The sequence below is a fragment of the Pelodiscus sinensis genome, chromosome 4 (assembly GCF_049634645.1).
Source record: "Pelodiscus sinensis isolate JC-2024 chromosome 4, ASM4963464v1, whole genome shotgun sequence".
Classification (NCBI taxonomy): domain Eukaryota; kingdom Metazoa; phylum Chordata; order Testudines; family Trionychidae; genus Pelodiscus; species Pelodiscus sinensis.
This window is the reverse complement of record NC_134714.1, coordinates 118537375-118558383: the sequence shown is the minus strand read 5'-3', so window position 1 is coordinate 118558383 and position 21009 is coordinate 118537375. Positions and strand designations below refer to the sequence as shown.

The following is a 21009-nucleotide window of genomic DNA, read 5'->3' as shown; positions in this document are numbered from 1 at the left end:
TAAGAACACTCCTCATTGTGAGGTATGATAGGTAGAAAACAGAGGGAACAAAAGTAAAAGAGAAAGCTAGGGAGGGGGAAAACATTTTCAGTTTAGAATGATAAAAGAATATGTGTGGGAATGCAGGTATTTCATCTTTGGATTTTATGAATTAAGTTGCAAAAAAGAAAAAAAAAAGCTGGTATAACCAGGTATGACTCTCATAAAAGTCTCTAGGTCTTAAGCTTGTGTAAGAGCTGTTGATCTGGATATCCCCTGGATGTCAAAGTGTTGAAGTTTTTACATGTCCAAGAAAATGGTGATTAGAAGCCTATAAAAAAATCAGAATGTGGAACTCCTCACAGATACACAAGAATCCACTGAATATTTCATGGAGAAGTCCGAAATTGCCTGTCGCTATCATCTCCATTGTAGATTTAGGACAAAAATTGCAATGTGATGTTTTCACTGTGCTTATCTGTAATAAAGACCAACTCACAAAGTGCCCGAATCCAATCCCTATCTGTCTCAATTATGAGATCAACTGTTGCTGGCCAGAATATATGGCCATTGCTACTACCACTCCAAAGATTACTGAAAAGGTAGCATGGCCTGTACTTCAACAGATAGGAACTGAAGAATAACTGCCCACAGTTAATAATACCAATAACAATCTTTAAGTGTGGATGTGATTCTTATTACCCAAAAGTAATAACGTAAAATACAGCATCAACTGGAAAAAACTCTCTCACTTTTTGTATGAACATTTTAGACAAGCTACCCTTTTACCTGAAAATTGAAATTAATCGACATTTTAAAATATGTATTGCCAAGGTATTCGGTGAGATTTAAGAATAAAATAATTGTGACCATTGTTTTGGCTTGGAACACATCCTGCCCTGATGTACATGGGGGTAAGAGGCATGTTAAATCCCTGTATAAGCTGGGCCTAAACCTGTTCCTCCAAACCTCAGAAGGCTGAAACAGGTTTTAAAGAGTGTGCAGAGCAATTTCCGTGATTGCTGTTTAGGCAAGTGATGCTGAGTAACTCACGGGCAGAGGAATTAATATAATTATACACTTAACATCCAACTTCTATCTCATATTCCTACATCTCTCCCATATGTTCAGCTTAAGTGGAAGGAGTTATTGCTGCTTCACTGGCCATGCATAATAATTATCACATTTATCTTTTCCCTAAATATATGCAGTCCTTGAGTCTACCAGTGTCGTGGTGAAGTCTAGTAAAATAACCCAGATGTTCTTATAAAAAAGACAAAGTCTGCATGAAACTCAGGTAGAATTTCAAGAATCCAGGACATAGTAATGCTCTGTACACTCTCTATATTTGTTATTTAGCGTAGTTTGGATTCATGGTACCTTCTGTCAAAGAGAACATTTTCATAACAGGCAATGTTGTAAGGGTAGCTTATTTATTTCCAGTAGTAATTGTTTTTACAAATGATTTTGATATTTACATCTGATTTTCCTATCACTACCACCACCACAGCAACATCTACCCCAGAGACGACAACATCAACCCCCACCACCACCACCACAACCACTTCGACACCTACCACTACACCAGAGACGACAACACCTATTACCACCACCCCAGGGACAACAACACCTACCACCACCTGTATACCCGAAGTGACATCTACTCCCCCATCTGATTGTAAGACACCTAATGGTACTCTCATTCGAGTAAGTAGATTTTACATTTTTATCATGTCTATGAAAGAAGACCATTTTGTTCTAGCATATGTGCAGTTTGAAGGATATTTTAATCAATTCATTAGCACAGTGTTCCTCTAATATTTTGGATGTATAAAGATTTTTCCATCTAAGTCACATTAATTTGGCAGTCAGGGTGGCCCTTTCCTTCATTATGGTATTTCATACATCCAGAGCATTCTTTGAACTTCAACTCTCAAGAGGCATTTCTTCAAGGGGCTATAAGAACATAAGAACGTCCATACTGGGTCAGACCAAAGGTCCATCTAGCCCAGTAGCCTTTCAGTTGACAGTGGCCAGCACCAGGTACCCCAGAGAGGGTGGACTGAAGACAATGATCAAGTGATTTGTCTCCTGCCATCCTTCTCCAGTCTCCGACAAACAGAGGCCAGGGACACCATTTCTATCCCCTGGCTAATAGCTTTTTATGGACCTAACCTCCATGAAATTATCTAGCTTCTCTTTAAACTCTGTTATAGTCCTAGCCTTCACAGCCTCCTCTGGCAAGGAGTTCCACAGGTTGATTACACGCTATGTGAAGACGAACTTTCTTTTATTAATTTTAAACTTGCTACCCATTAATTTCATTTGGTTTCCTATAGTTCTTCTATTATGGGAACTAATAAATAACTTATCTTTATTCGCCCTCTCTACACCACTCATGATTTTATATACCTCTATCATAACCCCCCTCAGTCTCCTCTTTTCTAAACTGAAAAGTCCCAGTCGCTTTGACCTCTCTTCATATGGGACCCGTTCCAAACCCCTAATCATTTTAGTTGCCCTTTTCTGAACCCTTTCCAAGGCCAAAATATCTTTTTTGAGGTGAGGAGACCACATCTATACACAGTATTCAAGATGTGGGTGTACCATAGTTTTATACAGGGGCAGTAAGATATTCTGTGTCTTATTTTCTATCCCTTTCTTAATAATTCCTAGCATCCTATTTTCCTTTTTGACCGCCGCTGCACACTGTGTGGAAGTTTTCAGAGAACTACTCCAAAATCTCTTTCCTGATTTTTCATAGCCAAATTAGCCCCCATCATACTATACGTATAGTTCAGGTTATTTTTCCCGATGTGCATTACTTTACATTTATCAACATTAAATTTCATTTGCCATTTTGTTGCCCAATCACTCAGTTTGGTGAGATCTTTTTGGAGTCCCTCACAGTCTGCTTCTGTCTTGACTATCCTAAACAGTTTGGTGTCATCCGCAAACTTTACCACCTCACTGCTTGCCCCTTTCTCCAGATCATTTATGAATAAGTTGAAAAGGATTGGTCCCAGGACTGACCCTTGGGGGACACCCCTAGTTACCCCTCTCCATTCTGAAAATTTATCATTTATTCCTACCCTTTTTGTTTCTGTCTTTTAACCAGTTCTCAATCCAAGAAAGGACCTTCCCTCTTATCCCATGGCAATGTAATTTACACAAGAGTCTTTGGTGAGGGACCTTGTCAAAGGCTTTCTGAAAATCTAAGTATACTATATCTACTGGATCGCCCTTGTCTGCATGTTTCTTAACCCCTTCAAAGAACTCTAATAGATTAGTAAGGCATGATTTCCTTTTACAGAAACCATATTGACTTTTGACTACACCACAGTATTGTGCTTTGTCAAACTGTGAAGGAGCCTTTTGTGAAAGAATTACCAAATAGTTCCTTACTAGCAGCAAATTCCATCACTTCCTATTGATCAGATGGGTAGCCATGTTAGTCTGTATTTGTAAAAACAATGAGGAGTCCTGTGGCAGCTTAAAGACTAACAGATCTATTTGGGCGTAAACTTTCCTGGATTATTTTGTGTATCACTGTGATGAGGCCTCTGAAGCCAAGGTCAGAAAGGGACGCTCAAATCAAACATGTGTGGGTAGTGCCTCTAAAATGCTCTGAAGAGCTGCATTTGCTTCTAGCCGCAGCAGATTGGAATCACTGCACTAAGAACTTTATTCAAGTGCACACAGCTTTTACAGGCATGGCATAGTCACTGCACCATTACTTTTCCCTTGTGAAATGTGACATCAAAATAAATTGGGATGCCTCTATTGGCTGACTGATGATACTGTTTCCAAAAGGTCTATTGGTACTCAATACCTCCAATGCAGCTGCCGTTTTACACTGTGCCCCAGTGAAGGGACAAAAAGCTGGTGACTGGCCCTGTGCTTATAATAAATCCATATCAATGCAGAAATCTCATTTTAGAAACCTTGATGGCCATGTGGTGCTTTATTCTCACTTTCAAAAATGTGTTTGGAAAAAAGATGTTGTCAATATAAAGCTATGTAAAATCTCCAGAACTCCAGTTTTTCCCCTTAGTAGTCTGATGGCTTTATTCCAAGTCTCACTTTCTTTTCTTCTTCTGTCTTAAATCCAGCCAGGTGAGCGCTACTGGCCATGTAACTGCACGGAGGCAATATGCAAGGACAACGATACATGGGTGCTGAATACGATCATATGCGAAGATGTTCCTAAGCCTAATTGTAGCAATGGGCTCACTCCCGTGAGGGTGAAGGATGAATGCTGTTGGCACTGGGAGTGTGACTGTAAGTGTATTGTTTGAAGGGTATTTTTATCTCTGACGGACCAATAATAGTTATAAGAACTGCAATGTTTGTAGTGGGGACAGATGTTGTGCAAGATCAACTCCTCATATCTCTAGCAATGAAATTCAGTCTCAACCGTAGGACCACTTGCTAGATTAGTCATAGGTTCCCTACCTAGCTCCATCCCAACACCAGCTTTTTACATTTTGTGAAGAAGCCTACTCTTCACTCTCTCATTTTAGCTTTTATTCTATTAAATTATTTGGATTATTAAATTACAAATCAGTATGTGAGAGCCTTTGACATACCTTAAGGGTAACAATGAAAAAAGCATTAGCATGTTGCTCTTCAAAATTGTTTGGTTCTGGCCCCTTTTTTCCCTGAATGATGTCATCTGTACAGACCTGATTCTTCTACTTAGTTACTCAGGTTGACTGGTAGCTCAGTACACAAGTAATCCCATTGCAGTCGTTCATAGCAAGGGGATGCATAGCAAGAGTAGAGTGATGGAATGAGACCCTACATGATAACATTAAAAATGGGCCTACGCTGCTAAATTTGGATTCTGAGCCAGCTGCTTGAAACAATCTTGAGCTCTTTGATCCAGAAGCTTGGCTGGAGGTCTCTCAAGCACACAGGCCTACTAGAGAGATTCATGGCACTTACTGGGTTTCAACTTGGTAGGAAATAGCACAAGCACAGCCTTGTTCAGAGAATTTTTGATATTTCTGTTTGTCCTGCCTGAAACTGGAGGTTCCCAGAAATGGAACCTGTAAACTTAGAAACAAATAATTCTGATTCTTTAAATATGGAAAATGTTCCAACTGAAATTTTAGATTAATTCTCTTTACTTATTTGTAGTTCACTGCATGCAGGTTCTCTCATTTCTATTTGATGCCTATTCAAGTAGGATGAATTGGTCTTCCACTTACTAACACCCTTATTCATGCTCTCACTCTGCAGCTAAACTAACTCTCAATCTCTTGACAGGCTACTGCACTGGCTGGGGAGACCCACATTATGTGACCTTTGATGGACAGTACTATAGTTACCAAGGGAATTGCACATATGTCCTGGTGGAAGAAATTCACAAAAAGATTGACAATTTTGGGGTCTACATTGACAACTATCACTGTGATGCACGGGACACAGTGTCCTGTCCACGCACGCTCATTGTGAAATACGAGACCCAGGAAGTGCACGTAAAGACTCTGAAAATGTTTCCTTTCATAATACAGGTATTGAAAAGTGACTAATAAACCTACATGTATTTGCTCAGATTGATATTGATGTGCAGCTTGTACCTGCCCTCAGTTAATCAGATTCAAACCTGTATAAGCTAATGGCATTCAGACCTGATTACATTGGCCACAACGTTAGGAAAATAGAATAATTGTTCTGTGGGTTGCTTTAATGGAGTTTTATAGGAACACTTCTTCCTCTGCATATTGAAAGAAATCCTCCCCCTTTTGAGACTCAGATCTTTACAATCCCTTCCCCCATCAAAATATGGCATATGGAGAAATCCATTTTAGCAGACAACATAAAATGGAAAATTGTAATCTGATTTTAAAGGATTTTGATGTGGATAACACCCTAAAGGAATAATAATAATAATAATTAATAATAATAAATGCCAAATGGTATCCAATGAGTAAGAAACATCTCATTGTTCTTGGAAAGCAGGATTGAGAGAGTGATTGAGGGAGGGCAGTAAATCATATTAAAGTTTGAACAAGAGATTACATTTGAATCAGAGTGGTAGACCAAAATATTTTTAAAATATATTCTCATCTGGCAAATGGCTTTGCTGATAGTATTCACACTACATGATGGGTGAAAATGCTTCCTTTTTATATATTTCAAGTGAAAAGCCGTCATCAGTTTAGTCCCAAGTTCCAAGGATTGGGATGTGGCATGTTTTATAACCTGTCTTCTCCAAAATATGTTGAAAGTACAGGTTGAATCTCTCTAGTCTGGCAATCTCTGGTCCTGCAACATCCATGATCCAGCATGATTTTAGTTAACCGGATATCTACTTATCATGAGTGTGGCCAAACCTCCCATAAAGTTTGTTGACAGCCACCAGTCCTGGCTCTCAGTGTTCTATGTTGCTATTTAGCTCTGATTTACCCCCAAATATCTTCTAAGAGCCCAATAAATGGTGGAAATGTTGGTAATGCTGTCAGACAATATTAAACAGTGGAAGTGTTGGAAATGCTACTAGACAATATTGACCTAATGTGGTTTGGCAAATTCTCTGGTTCAGCACCTGAGGATGATAGACTAGTGAGGTTAAATCTGTACTTGCTTTTAGAATTCTTCATCTTCTTATTTTTCATCATCAGCTCTTTGCTGGTTTTTGGAATATTAAGGCGGACAATTGTAGAGGTGACACTACATGTAGAATGTTGCAAGACAACAACAGTATGGTTACATTCCCCATTGGCTCCTGAGACAGAGCAAAACTTATCAGTACTAGATGAGCATAAGAGGAATGTACTAGGCCAGCAGTTGTCACACTTATTTGATTGGGCCCAGCTTCTTTGTATAGACAGTCATTTATGTGCCCTCCCACCAAGTACATCATACACGGCCACCCAGGCAGCGCTACACCAGCACAGGGTGGCAGTGATATGCGTCAATATCACTTTGCAAGTCAGTGCAGAAATAAGGCAGGCAACGTGACAAATGATTGTGTTAGTACTTTTCTGTGCTATAGCTTTGGCGGTGCTATGGCTGCCATTCCAGGGCTGAGCATCCGAGCCCCACTGCCTCTCTGGAAGAGATGCGGGAGGAGCCTGAGCATGGGTTGCCTCCCAGGGAGCCTAGATGGTGGGACTCCAGCTGTCCCCTTTATCCCTGCCTCCCGGGTGTGCATGCCCCTTCTGCTCAAGCTCCAGCATCCTGCGGTTGATGGCCCAAGGTCTTAAAAAAACTAACCAAGGACTCCCTCACAGCTCATCCCTCTCTTGTCATATTCTTACGCCTCTCTTGGGTGGCCCACCCCTTCATGTGAGAATTGCTGCACTCTGCCTACCACATGGTTGTAAATAATAAGATTTTTTTCCTCCCCCTATTTCATTCCATTTCATTATTTACATGAATGTAGATCAAAGGATTCCCTTTCTCTGGAGGAACCAGCTCTGCCATTGCATGATCTAAGTGGGCAGACAGCCAATGAGAAGCCAGATAGTTACCAGAGCTGGGCTACCATGACACTAGAGGCTAAAGGAAATGGCCTAGGTGGGGTCCACAGCTAGGGAAGAAGGGGGGGGGGTGGGAACAGGGTCACCCCTGTCAGATTTCAGCAGTCACTGAGCATGCTCAGCACATGGCAAGCAGCAAGCCAGTTGCCCTCACTCTACTCCCCCCCCCATAGGCAGGCAGAAGCCACCTGCCTGCAGCAGCTCCCCCCGGGTTGGGAGGGAGGCGAGAAGCAAAGGTAGGCTGGGGAATTGCCCATGGGGCATCAAGACCTCCCAGACTGTCTTGGGAGATGGGGGCAGCACTCCGGTGCCAGACCCACTGAAGACTAGGGAACCCCTTGCACACCCTGACAAGTTGTGGCATAGTGGGGCTGCAGAGGGGTTAGAGCTGGGGGGAAAGGATTGCCTTGGCACGGGGCAGTCACTCCTTCCTGGCCACCCTGCAGCAGATCAACCCATAGAGGCTCAGAGTCAGAGTATGGCACACCTTGTCCTGAGGCCCAAATTCTGAACATGTATCCCCAGGTGGAGGTAGCCCTTTGCTGGGCCTTAGAGAGGGAGTTCAACATTCCTGTCACATGCAAAGAAACATACAGCACATCAGAAATAGATAGCAAGGAAGTTTAGGGTCATAAGCACATTACTTTCCTTTACATTGCATCTCCCGTGCAAGTTAATGATCAATAGATTATTTTAATGAACATAATGTAAAGGTATGTTTCTTCTCCTTTTTCTTTGAACATTAGGTGAAGGTAAATGGTCAGGAAGTCGCTACCCCTTATGAAAAATATGGCATGAAAGTCTTTAAGTCAGGAGTAAATTACGTAGTGGAAATTGAGCGAATTGGGGTAAACGTAAGCTACAATGGCTTGTCTTTCTCAGTTAGATTGGCCTACAGTCTGTTTGGCAACAACACCCAAGGACAGTGTGGTAAGGATCTATTTTTCTACCTTCAGACTGAAATATAAAAGTTAAATGAAAATTCTGGCAGTAAGAGAGACTTGTTGCTGATTCATTGTGATGGATGTAAATACGATTATGTGATGGGGAAAATTGGTGTGTGAATCCTTCTTCTTCTTGTCAATTTTAGGAACTTGTAACAACAACAAAACAGATGACTGTATGCTACCTAATGGAAAGTTCCCAGGTAGCTGTGAAACCATGGCGGACCATTGGGTGGTTCATGACCCCGAAAAGCCACAGTGCACTCCAACCGTAATTCCGACACCGGGCCCTCCTCCTGTCCCAGATACCTGCAAACCATCTGCTCTCTGTGAGCTCTTTAAGGGAAGGTAAATACACCAGCAGTGGTACAGACCTATAATTTTGGAATTCCGTGGCAATCTGAAATGCAGGTTTGCTGTTGCTTCATCATTTCTTGCAGCTGCATCTGCTCCTTCCCTATCCTCTGTTCTTTCTAACTTCCTCCTATTTTGCTTTCATCTTTGCAACTTCCTCACTGCCATTCAGGCTTCTTACTGATTCTTTGGCCCTCTCATACACTTTTTGGCTTCCTTGTCCTTCTCCAGCCCTTTCCACTTGGCTCTTCTACTGTGCTGTCTCAGCAGCCGATATGGATCCCCTGACAAGCCAAAGGGAGCTCGTGCTTAAGTTTCACAATGTGGCTTCAAAGACGGGACATTTCAAACCAAGTTTTATTGACAACTCTAATTCATGGTGACACTAGATTCCTCCAGCCACTAGGGGGATGCAGTATTTTGGAGCGAGAGATAGTATAAAGATTAAGGTCTCAGTGTATTGGAAGGTTGTACTCCAGTGAAATGCTGCTCTGTCATGGATGAGTCCTTTTCAGTGGTCCCAGTGCAACCCCTTGCTAAAATATGCCATCCAGCACCTTGAACTAAGCACAGTGACTAATTACATGTTTCTGCTTCTAGTGTGTTTGAAAAGTGCCATAGCCTTGTCGACTACCATAACTACTACCGTGCCTGCATTTACGACAGCTGTTTTGTTCCAAACTCCCAACTCGAGTGTGCTAGTTTGCAAATTTACGCTACCATCTGTGCTGACCAGGGTGTCTGTGTTGACTGGAGAGGCTATACCCATGGCACCTGTGGTAAGTAGAGACATTTTTCTGTCATTTCACTTAAATAATTTGTCTGCTTCAATTCCCCTGTGTTAATGTGTTATTTGGTTTCCCCAAGTCCATAATGACTGTAATAAACTTCAAAAGCTGTGCTGAAATAATTTTGCTGCCTAGATTTCAAAGGGGAGAAAATAGATGATCCTATAAAAACGTATATTATGTTTTTGTGCCCCAAAAGCTCTAAATCCATTTGTGGAAATGCCTGAGCATACACAACAGGGGTGCCTACATATTTAATGGGAAACAAACTTGGTTTTGCTGGTGCTTTGGGTTTATTTTGAAAATTTGGCCCTAAGAAACCCTAGCCATCCAAAGTATTTGTATCCAAAAATCAAATCCTGCCCTTAAGTTGGCACAGAAAAATGGCATGTTGCTTTGCATATGTTGCTTTATGTAAAATCACTGATGACCTGCAGATCCTGCGATACCTTTCATAAATGGCTTTTTCCCTTAAGTCTGAGTTTCTTAGAATTTAAGGTTCTCAGTCAGATCTTCATTCTTACTGAATGAGTCTGACATTTTAAAATCTATTTGTTTCCAATGTGTTTTTGAAGATTGGCAAAAGTATAAACATTTTGGGTTGCTTCTGATGGTCATGCTGAACTATTTTTCTCTGTATCTCTTCCATTCAAGCTCTTAACTGCCCATCACATAGAGTATACAAAGCCTGTGGTCCTATTGAAGAGGTGACCTGCAAGTCAAGGTAAATAGCTACTTTCCTGCCAGTCATGTCCAATGCATCTAGCCATGGATAGATAGTCCACAGAGAAAAGAGGAACTTCTACATTTAATAATCTTGGTCTGCGTCTAGACTGGCATGATTTTGCTGCCTGTCTTAACTGGCCACTTGTATTTGCACAAGAACACTGACTTTGTAATGTACAAAATCAGTGGTTCTTGTGCAAATACTCCGACGCTCCCACTCAGGGATAAGCCCTCTTGTGCAAGTATTCTTGATCAAGAGGGCCAATGTAGACAGCCAGGTTTATTTCTTGCAAAAGAAAGCCCGATGGCTAAAATGGCCATTGGGGCTTTCATGCTCAAGAGAGCATCTACACTGGTCACGGATGCTTTTGCACAAAAGCAAATCTTTTGCACAAAGGCACATGCCAGTGTAGATGCTCTCTTGCGCAAATACTTTTAATGGAAAAACTTTTCTGTTAAAAGTATTTGCGCAAATTCTTGCCAATCTAGACGCAGCCTTGATGTAAAATAGAAATCTGAAAAATCTGCAAAACAGCCTCTAACCTGGTTATTATTGTATCTGATCTGGGTTCTTGTTACTGCACATCCCATACAGCTGAATCAAATACTGTATAGTGAAATAAACTAAGATTAGAATCAAAATAATTTACAATCTGTAAACTTTACATATGCAAATTTTCCCTGATCTTTTTTGGGTTCAATATATTTGGTCCACCTTCCACTGTATGTCTGTAATTAATTATAAATGCTGATTGTTTGTTTGTTTGTTTTCTATAGCCAAGTTGCAGTTAACCACACCAATCACATGGAAGGTTGCTTCTGTCCTGATGGAACAATGCCTTATGGTGGAGGTGTGGATGTCTGTGTAAAAACCTGCGGTAGGTTGTGTTACCATGTTTAAATGCAGGTGTATTTCCTTTTTGTTGTGACCAGGTCATGAATACAATATAATTCTGAAGCTGGTTATCTGCCATGATATCAATTATAAGGAGATTTATTTTTTCTCTATTTACAGGGTGTGTTGGACCAGATAATGAACCTAGAGAGGTATGTTACACATTTCCCTTTTTTGGGGGGAAAGGGAGTTGTATATTTTGTGTCTCCTCCCAACTAGTCCTGTTTTGTATAGACTCTGGGGCTACGTCTACACTGGCCCCTTTTCCGGAAGGGGCATGTAAATTTCAGCAGTCGTCGTAGGGAAATCCGCGGGGGATTTAAATATCCCCCGCGGCATTTAAATAAAAATGTCCGCCGCTTTTTTCCGGCTTTTAAAAAAGCCGGAAAAGAGCGTCTAGACTGGCCCCGATCCTCCGGAAAAAGTGCCCTTTTCCGGAGGCTCTTATTCCTACTTTGAAGAACTATCTAACGGCAAGTTTATTTGAAGTAGGAATAAGAGCCTCCGGAAAAGGGCACTTTTTCCGGAGGATCGGGGCCAGTCTAGACGCTCTTTTCCGGTTTTTTTAAAAGCCGGAAAAAAGCGGCGGACATTTTTATTTAAATGCCGCGGGGGATATTTAAATCCCCCGCGGATTTCCCTATGTCGACTGCTGAAATTTACATGGCCCTTCTGGAAAAGGGGCCAGTGTAGACGTAGCCCCAGGTTTTCATCCATACACATATTTAGTAGATGAGTGGAATTTTGAAAACCCTTGATTTTATATTTATTGTGGTTTGACTTACACATTAGTGGCAAAACTTGCCGTTAGATAGTTCTTGATAATCAGTCTCTAGACTACAAAATAGTTAATTTATAATTCCACTCTTTTCCCTCCTAACACATACACTCGTTTCCATGCTTACACTTAACAGATTTATGTTGTTTTTATTTACAAACTATTCAGTCAGTCGCTTTCTTCTCTTTTATTAATGACAGTTTGGGGAACGTTTTGAGTTTGATTGTAAGAACTGCATTTGCCTGGAGGGTGGAAGTGGCATTAAATGTGAGCCCCTCATATGTGAAGAGAAAGAGGATAAAACAAGCTGCAAGAATGAAGGCTTTTACGAGGTGACTGAAGTCAATCCTGACAATATCTGCTGCAACAGAACTTTCTGCAGTAAGTTCCCCTTTTGCTTCATTTACAGCACACCAATGCCCCACCAACATTCTTTTGCAATAACAGTTGCATTATTCATTTGTGCTAAATTAATTGAGAATATTTGGTGAGCCCCAGGACTGCTAAATGCCTAGACTGAGCCCTGCTAAGTGGCATATTGTTCTCCGTAGCAGTTATTTTATATTTCTCTTGGCTTTTTCACTTTGCAGGATGCGATGTGGCCCTTTGCACAACCATTCCTCCTAAATGTGAACTGGGTTATCAACTTGAATCGAGCATTCCCCATGGCATGTGCTGTCCTGTGTATAAATGCGGTAAGTCGTTTTTAAACACATAACAGTATTGCATTTCCCGTGAGCGTGAAGGCTGGTAGTATATGCTTCTCTTTAGGAGGAGGAAACAAAATCAAGCTTAGATTCTAGGTTGCAACCATGCTTCGGCCCAGGAAGTATTTGAGAAAATGGTGTAAGGTGGATGAGGTATCACTCATCCTTGTCACGTTAAATATTTCTGGTTATACGCCTATGCGAGAATAATGGGATTTTTGACCAGAACTTCAGTCCTCTTACAAACTTTAGGGTATGTCTAGACTACATGGCTCCATTGACGGAACCATGTAGATGAGTTTACTAGACATAGCAAAATGAAGAGACGATTTAAATAATCACCGCTTCATTTACATCAAAATGACGATCAGCTGATGGGCACAGCGGGGCAGTCTAGATGCACCGTGGTCGACAAGGGAAGCCTTTGTCGACTGCTCCGGTATGCCTTGTGAAACCGGAGCAGCCGACAAACCAGAGAGGCAGACGAATCAACCATTTCCAGTAAACATAGCAGGAACCAGTTTGTAATTGCCCAGTGAGGAACCTGAGATGTAAAATCTGGACTATTGATATTCAAACCAGATAGCCTTCCTTTTTTATAAGTGCAAATTGTACATTGCAACGTTTGTGTCCGTGTATGGCACAATTGACATTGCAAAAATTGAATCTGGGTTACCCTTTTGAACATTGGTGTTGTGATTAGAAGAAAGTTGCATGATTGGGATTATAAAATCTGGCAAGTTCCTTGCATGTATAACCACACTGCCTCTACTTCATTTCACAGCCCCCAAGAAGGTTTGTGTGCATGACAATGCGGAGTACTTGGTAAGTTTCAATTTCTTCATTCAAAGGACTTTTAGATGAAACATTTGTGTCAAGAGCACCCTTTTACTGATGTATTTCGAGGAAGTTTGCATTTGGTACAATACACCTTTAAAGCACCCCCCACCACACACACACACAAATTGCCATCAGGGATGAATGTGTTACACTGAGCTAAACACTTTTCAGAGAAAGTCTCTCATGAGTATTTGAAGCACTGGTTCTAATCAGCCAGACTGTGGATGTAAAGATTTGATTTTACTATTCAATGTGCATACCCCTAGAAAGTCAGTGTGCCTTTCACACTAGCACTTTGCTTCTCTATGTTAAGGCCTTGCTGTCACAAATGGAAAGAAATGAGCAAGGGCCACATTTCAACCCCCTATAATTCTGCTGTCTCTGTTTTATTTATTAATACATGCAAGTACTAAGTTATTCTGTTCATATGCATAAGATGAACACTTGTCCTCTAAGAATCCGTGTTGTGTTTCCTTAGAAGTTGTTTGTTTATGGAGAGGGAGGAAGTATTGGATATTAGAAATATGTCTCCAGGCACATCATGCCCTGCTAATACCAGAACTCTGTTTTTTTTTAAAATCCAGCCTGGTTTCCCAGTCCTTGGTAATAAGTGCGAGACTTGCTTTTGCACTGAGAATGTGAACAGTACTGGTCAGAATATCGTCACATGTCATCACATTCCTTGCGATACAAGATGCCCACAAGTAAGTCATGAAAATCTCTTCGTCCCATTTCCTTGCAAAGTAGCTGAGAGTGAGAGAGGGGTATTTGAAGCAAAGGAGAGGAAGGCAGGAGATCCTAGGTCCTAATTCCAACTCTGATGCTGAATCTTCTTGGGCAATCCATTTTCTTCATTTTCAGGATGGTGATAATAATGCTTATGAGCATCATAGTTACGGTGTGATGATTAACTAATGATGTAAAAAAATACTTTGTAGATAAAGTAACGTCTGAGCATGGTGAAGCCTTTGTTGCCTCCATTTATTGTCTGCTTTCATTATCCCTTTTCTCTTCACCTGATGATCTCCATATATTACAAAAAGCAACAGATTTAGATTATCCTTAAAACCATTAAAACCTTGAAATCATTAAAAACAGTGCTTCAATTTAGCTGGGTTTTTACAGACAGCCTTAATCTGGTCCTCACATTATTACATTTGCATGTGTTTCTCAAGGACACTTTTGACCTAGTGCTTTGTTTTTATTCCTAGGGATATGAACTTAAAGATATGAGCGGAGAATGTTGTCCAAAATGTGTGCAGACCAAATGTATTGTCAAAAAGAGTGACGGCATTTCCCTCGTCTTAAGTGTAAGTATGCTGCAGTTCTTAGGAGTCTACCAACCTTGTAGCATTCCTATTGTGTTCATCAAAGTATTCACTGGGAGAAAAGACATGGAAGTTAGCGGTGGAGGGCAGGAAAGAATCAGAGCTTACGTTCGAATGTGCATTGGCAAGTCCAGTTACTCATTTAAAAGAAAGTTATGTGAATTTCTCTGATCTGAGTTCTGAAAGATGGGGTTGGAGAGCTTATGAGATCAGATTTTTCTCACAAGGTTTTTTCTGGTATCTGACAACTATGAGAAGAGTCTTTCTTGCAGTTTTCTGACCAAGAAGTAGAAAGGTGACAGAAGAGCTTGAACATGATTCGACTGTGTTGCTCGTTTTGCGTAAAGGGCTGTTCTTATTTAGTATCCCAAATCAGAATCTCACCCTGTTATTTTTCCTTGTCTTGGGATCTATTGTTTTCACACAGGAATTTTTCTTTCCCAATGGAAATTCCAAAGATCCCCTTCACCCATGGAGCCCCATAATATAGTCACTAGCCAAGACAGATATTTGTCTAGTATATTCATGCTGAGAAATGAGGAGTGTCTATAAAGAAGATAGGAAGATTTCTGTCTGAAACCATTCTAAATGTTTCTGCGTATGCGACATTTCCTTTTTGTATACAGCCTGGGCAAATGCAAACTGATCCAAAGAAAAACTGCACCGTGTATAGCTGTGTGCTGATCAAAGGTCAGTTCATCTCCTCCACCTCAGAGATTACCTGCCCAGCGTTCAGTGAGGAGAACTGTAAACCTGTAAGTACATTTGGGACATTCACCCTCTTCCTGTTTGACAATGCATTTTAGTTTGATCCAGCCCTCTTATAAACAAAAGACTCTACTTTGATTGAAACTTTCTAAACTGGGACTCTCTGGTCTGGCAAATCTGAGGTAAGGAATGGATGTTGCAGGACCAAAGAGTCCCAACGGAAGGTGAGTAGTAGGGAGCCCAGTGAGGCTGGCAGCCCACAGTGAGCTGCCAATGGGGCTGCCAGCACATTGCAATGGAGTGCACAGAGCCACGGCAGCGACAGCTGCCCTGTGCAGCTGGCAGGGCAGTGGGGCCAGTACCAGTGGAGAGCCAGCTGGAAGGCCAGCGGGCTGGGTCAGAGCTGAAGGGCCCAGTGGCAAAGGGGCCAGAGATGACCTCCTCTGGTCCAGCAATATCCTTCATCTGGGACCGGTCAGGTGCTGAGGGTTCCGGACCAGGGAAGTCCAACCTGTGTGGAGCGCTAGCACATATCTTATAACTGTGATGTGTGCTCTGATGTGCCTCATGGGGCTCTTCAGAGCTCCAACTGGGGAGGACATGGAAGGGTTCTGGGAAATAGTAGGAAATAGTATATAGGAATTTAAGACCTGGTTATTATATTTTTTTTGTTTGCACTAATTTCTTGAAACATTCTTCCATCAAACAAAAGGAATGTATGGTGCATATACTACCTATTTATTGATGGGTCCTGAGTATTATAGTAAGACATTAGTGTCCCATAGCTTAAAAACTGACCAGTAGTGAACTATGATGTTCTAACACACCGTAATCTGCAGGATCATCTTTGTATGAGGCAGCATATTTTCATGAGTGTCCTGTTGACACAATAGTTTCAATAAATAATTGATATACCACATACTTATTTTCTACTGAAAGAATGAGAAAATACTGTGGTTCTGTCAGATAAAAAAGCATGGAATTCCATGGCAAACAGTAATTTGGAAGTGACAACCTTTGTATGCCACAAGCCTTTCCTTAAAAGAATTACATAGTGCAAGAAAATCCACTGTGAATGTACAGATCTTAAGGTCAAAAAAGAATTATCATGGTCATCTATTGTCACCACTTGTATAATACAGGCCACACAATTACAACCAGTAATTCATGCTATAGAACAAATTATTTTCCTCGATTGTGCATGTAAATAATAAAATTTCAAAATATAGACAATATATTTTTTCTGATTTGTTTTCAGGGCACTATTACACTGTTGCCGAATGGTTGCTGTAAAACATGTGAGTACCGTTACCCAGTGTTCATATATTAACTAAAAATAAAATGCATTTTTTAAAACGGAACTGATTTTTTCCTCTCTAAAAGTTATTGCTAAACTACATTAATTTAATCAGATGGAAGTACACTCCTACTAGTTGTTTTGTGGAGCACATAAAGCATGCCCAGAAGAAAGTTAGACACTGGGGCCATGTTATACTTACCGTGCTGGTGATCGATCTTCTGGCATTTGATTAAGAGGGTCTAGGTAAGACCCGCTAAATCGAACACCAAGAGTGGTTCCTGGCAGATCAAGTGTAGACATGACTTGACTGAGTATGTGGCCACACAGCACAGTTTGGTGTTATTAATCAATCAACATAGCTGCAGAGGGGGCTTTGCAGCAGAAGTGCCTTTTGGGAAAGGAAAGGCAGGTGGATGAAAGGGCCTAACTCACTGGAGTTTGGAAGACATGGAGATAATATAGCTCACCTACTGTATTTTTATGTCTGGGTTTTTCTTTTCAGTTTTCCTTCTGATTTGTTGAGTTCAGTGCCTAAAGCAGTGAAGTATATAGATAAAAATATCAGTTTTATTTTTGGCGCAGAGTTTGAAACTTTGCCTTACAAGCTGCTATATTAAAAGTCCTTTCAGCAGCTTATCTAAAACATCTCTAACTGGCTACTATGTGTGGCTTGGCAAAACCCTTTAGTCCTGATTTGGCACTAGTAACATTGATAGCACCTAATAGTTTTGATTTAATAAGCCTTTGCTTTTCCCTGCATGGGCCCCCAAACACAATTTGATTTTCTCTACACCTGAGTAATACAAGATAAATGAGCCATTTTCTTTCTTCCTCATTTGTTTCATTTCCTCTATCATTCAGCGGCTCCAATAAGAGACATGTTCAGGAGATGGTTTGTTCTCCAGACTAATATTGAAAGGCAAGCGTTAAAATGCTTGACCTTTCTGACAACTTTTCTGTTTGAACTGCAGTTGTTTCAGTATTTTAGTGACAGATGGCAGAACAAGGAGCAATGGTCTCAAGTTGTGGTGAGAGAGGTCTAGGTTGGATATTAGGAAAAACTATTTCACTAGCAGGGTAGTGAAGCACTGGAATGGGTTATCTGGGGAAATAGTGGAGTCTCCATCCCTAGAGGTATTAAGTCTCAGCTTGACAAAGCCCTGGCTGGGTTGATTTAGTTGTGATTGGTCCTGCCTAGAGCAGGGGGCTGGACTTGATGACCTTCTGAGGTCTCTTCCAGCTCTATGGTTCTATGATTCTATGATTCACATCCTGTGATGAAGCAACATGATGATTTTGCAGCCATCTGACTGAAGGGCATTATCTCTTTTTTTCCTCATAGGCATACCCCAGGACACTCCATTGCCATGTTCTGTCACCAAAAACCTGGAATATATCATCCACAATGGCTGCCGCTCTGTGGAGAAGGTCGTTCTGACTCACTGTGAAGGATCATGCGGAACTCTCTCAATGTAAGTAAAGTGAATCAGTCAAGGAGATACTGAATTTAATTGACATATAGACTGCTTCCATGAAAGGGGCAATACATAGCCAGGCTGAAGAGTCAGTAGCTGAAGAGCTAGAACTGGTCAACTCCAAGTCTCACAAGCACTGTCTGGTTTGGGGATACTGATTTGGGGATACTGGCCAAAGGGCTGATTCACGTTCGTAATGAAGTCCATAGAAAAGGGACAAGTGACTCTGCATTTTGCTTCCAAAGAGCTGTGTAGATTCCTTCTTGCCTACACTGTGAGAGCCGGATCACTTGCCATTTGCGTTAGAGCAGCACTGAGTCAATTCCTGATGTAGGGAATACGTCAACAATAGCCACATCGGAACGTCATGAGCAGAGATGCTACTTTCCAAAGATGAATGTATAAAGGATTGGAGGGAAAAACGAGAGACTCTTTTATAAGAGGGAGACACTTGTGTGGTAAAGAAGTGAAAAAATGTGTGCTAAAGGGCTTTTCATAATTGTGGAGATAATGAAGTTAGTATTGCTCTGAAATGAGAGAACTTTGAAGAAACCAGCGGTTAAGAGTATAACCCTAATTTCCTACTGAAATGATCTTTTGCAGTCTACCACTGAAAACAATTACCTGGAGGAAAGCCCATTCCTTATGGGGATTATTTATTTGAATTGCTGCAGTACGACTGGCCCCAAACAGGTTCCTGTGATGAAAAGCGGGCCCCAATCAGTGTTCCCATCTTATTTTCTGTGAATGGCAAGCAACCAGAGTACATGGTTTGGGGCAGAGATTTCCAAAGCACCTAAGGAAATTGGGCGCTCAGCTCCCAGTGACTTCCAATGGGAATAGGGTGCTAATTCACTTATGCCCCTTTCAAATTCCAGACCTTGATGACTTGTTTTTTAAAAACAGCAGGCTACATTATACTTGAACCTGGTACCTAGCATACTGCCAGCTCAGCTAAGGGAGCAGCTCCTCTAATTCATACCACTGGAGAAGCCTTTTAAACCTATTATTTCCAGTTTCTTACAGCAGCTTATCCCCTCAAATAGCATCGTGCCTCATTTTACTTTCTTTCCACCTCTACTTACACCATAAGTAAAGGGTGGGAGGGATAGCTCAGTGGTTTGAGCATTGGCCTGCTAAACCCAGGGATGTGAGCTCAATCCTTGAGGAAGCATCAAGGGCAAAAATCTGTCATGGATGGTGCTTAGTCCTCTTGTGAAGGCAGGGGACTGGACTCAATGACCTTTCAAGGTTCCTTCCAGTTCAAGGAGGTAGGCATCTCCATTCATTTATTTTATAGCATAGTGTGATGGTGTTTTTTCCCATGCTCTCAAACAGATACTCAGCTGAGGCCAGTTCCATGGAGCACAAATGTTCCTGCTGCAGGGAGACAGAGACCGTCAAGAAGCAAGTTCTACTGACATGCCCCGATGGGGAAACTAAAACATACAAATATCTACATGTGAACGACTGTAAATGTTTCGACACTGAGTGCACCATACCAGGGTCCTCAGAAGAGGCCAAAAGCAGTGAACACTCAAAGGAAAATGTAGAACAGGGTGCCATCGAACGAGTCAAGCGGGCCATTCAGAGAATAATGCAGTGAAGGGCAGAAAAGTAACGACACACAGAAAAAAAAAGACAAGGAGGCTTTATGCACCAATCTCATCTTAATTCAATGTTTTGCCATTTCCCATTTCCTCCTTTGCCTCATATTCTCTGATTATTTTTAACTGAACTCTATTTATTTGTGTACAAAAGAGAAACTATTACACCAAGTCTCTTTTGTTTGGTCTTTAATTAGTTTCTTTTGCTTTCAATGATTAAAGTCATATTTCAAAAGTGAAAACTCCTTGTCTTTATTCATCTGCACACTTGAGCCTTCAGCCCTTGAAAGGGAAGGAAGATTGCTCCCGAGCCTAAGCAGTAAAGTGCCAGCTTTTCTAAGTCAACTGGAGACCTATTTTTGGCTCTCTAAATGCTCAAATCTATAGAAGTCTAGATTCTGGGTCCCAAAAGGTTACAAAGGGTAACTCTTCTGTACCACCATCATATCTGCTGCAACAAAACAATGGAAAGATCATGTTTAATTTACTGGAAAGATTTGGGTAGACTCTTGCAGAGACACAACATTTGTATCTGTATCCACATCTGCATCCACAAAACAAAGCTGCAGATATCTTCATTGAGGGTATGTCTACACTACAGCACTAATTTGAACTAACTTAGTTAATTCGAACTAAGCTCATTCGAATTAGCGCATCTAGATTTAAAAACTAGTTCGAATTAGTTGGCATGAGACAAATGGCTTGGTCATTGTCTTTGGTCCATCCCTTCCAGGGTACCTGGTGTGGGCCGCTGTTGGCAGACAGGCTACTGGGCTAGATGGACCTTTGGTCTGACCCAGTATGGCCGTTCTTATGTTTTTATGTTCTAAGCTCAGGGCTCAGGGTCGGGGGGTCTCACTGGACCACCTTTATTTTCATGCAAACCTGCTCCTGGGTGGCCAGGCTGGCAGCTATACTGCCCTAGACAGCCGCTTTCCTGTGCCTAGTGCGAAGGTCGTGGATGTTGGAGGCTTTCCCATAAACCTCAATGAGGTGCACAATCTCCGCACTAGACCAGGCGGACACCTGACTCTTGCAGCCCCGGGCAGGCTCCTGGGAACCGCCAGCCTGGTCCCAGGAAGAGGCGGAG

The 21009-nt window shown here is 41.5% G+C and overlaps 1 protein-coding gene across 1 annotated transcript in view; it reads left to right on the top strand.

Annotated features, from left to right (window-relative positions):
• Positions 1–20005, top strand: part of LOC102456400 (mucin-2) — a 71725-nt gene extending 51720 nt beyond the window's left edge. Inside the window, exons 35-51 of the mRNA XM_075928793.1 lie at positions 4092–4260; positions 5251–5498; positions 8216–8399; positions 8560–8761; positions 9368–9546; positions 10210–10279; positions 11059–11159; positions 11297–11328; positions 12155–12335; positions 12545–12649; positions 13446–13486; positions 14086–14205; positions 14713–14811; positions 15456–15584; positions 16796–16835; positions 18180–18309; positions 19651–20005. Of these exons, the coding sequence (XP_075784908.1) occupies positions 4092–4260; positions 5251–5498; positions 8216–8399; positions 8560–8761; positions 9368–9546; positions 10210–10279; positions 11059–11159; positions 11297–11328; positions 12155–12335; positions 12545–12649; positions 13446–13486; positions 14086–14205; positions 14713–14811; positions 15456–15584; positions 16796–16835; positions 18180–18309; positions 19651–19918 (2298 nt within the window). The 3' untranslated portion in view covers positions 19919–20005. The remainder of the gene's footprint in view (positions 1–4091; positions 4261–5250; positions 5499–8215; positions 8400–8559; positions 8762–9367; positions 9547–10209; positions 10280–11058; positions 11160–11296; positions 11329–12154; positions 12336–12544; positions 12650–13445; positions 13487–14085; positions 14206–14712; positions 14812–15455; positions 15585–16795; positions 16836–18179; positions 18310–19650) is intronic.
• The last annotated feature ends 1004 nt before the right edge of the window (positions 20006–21009 follow it).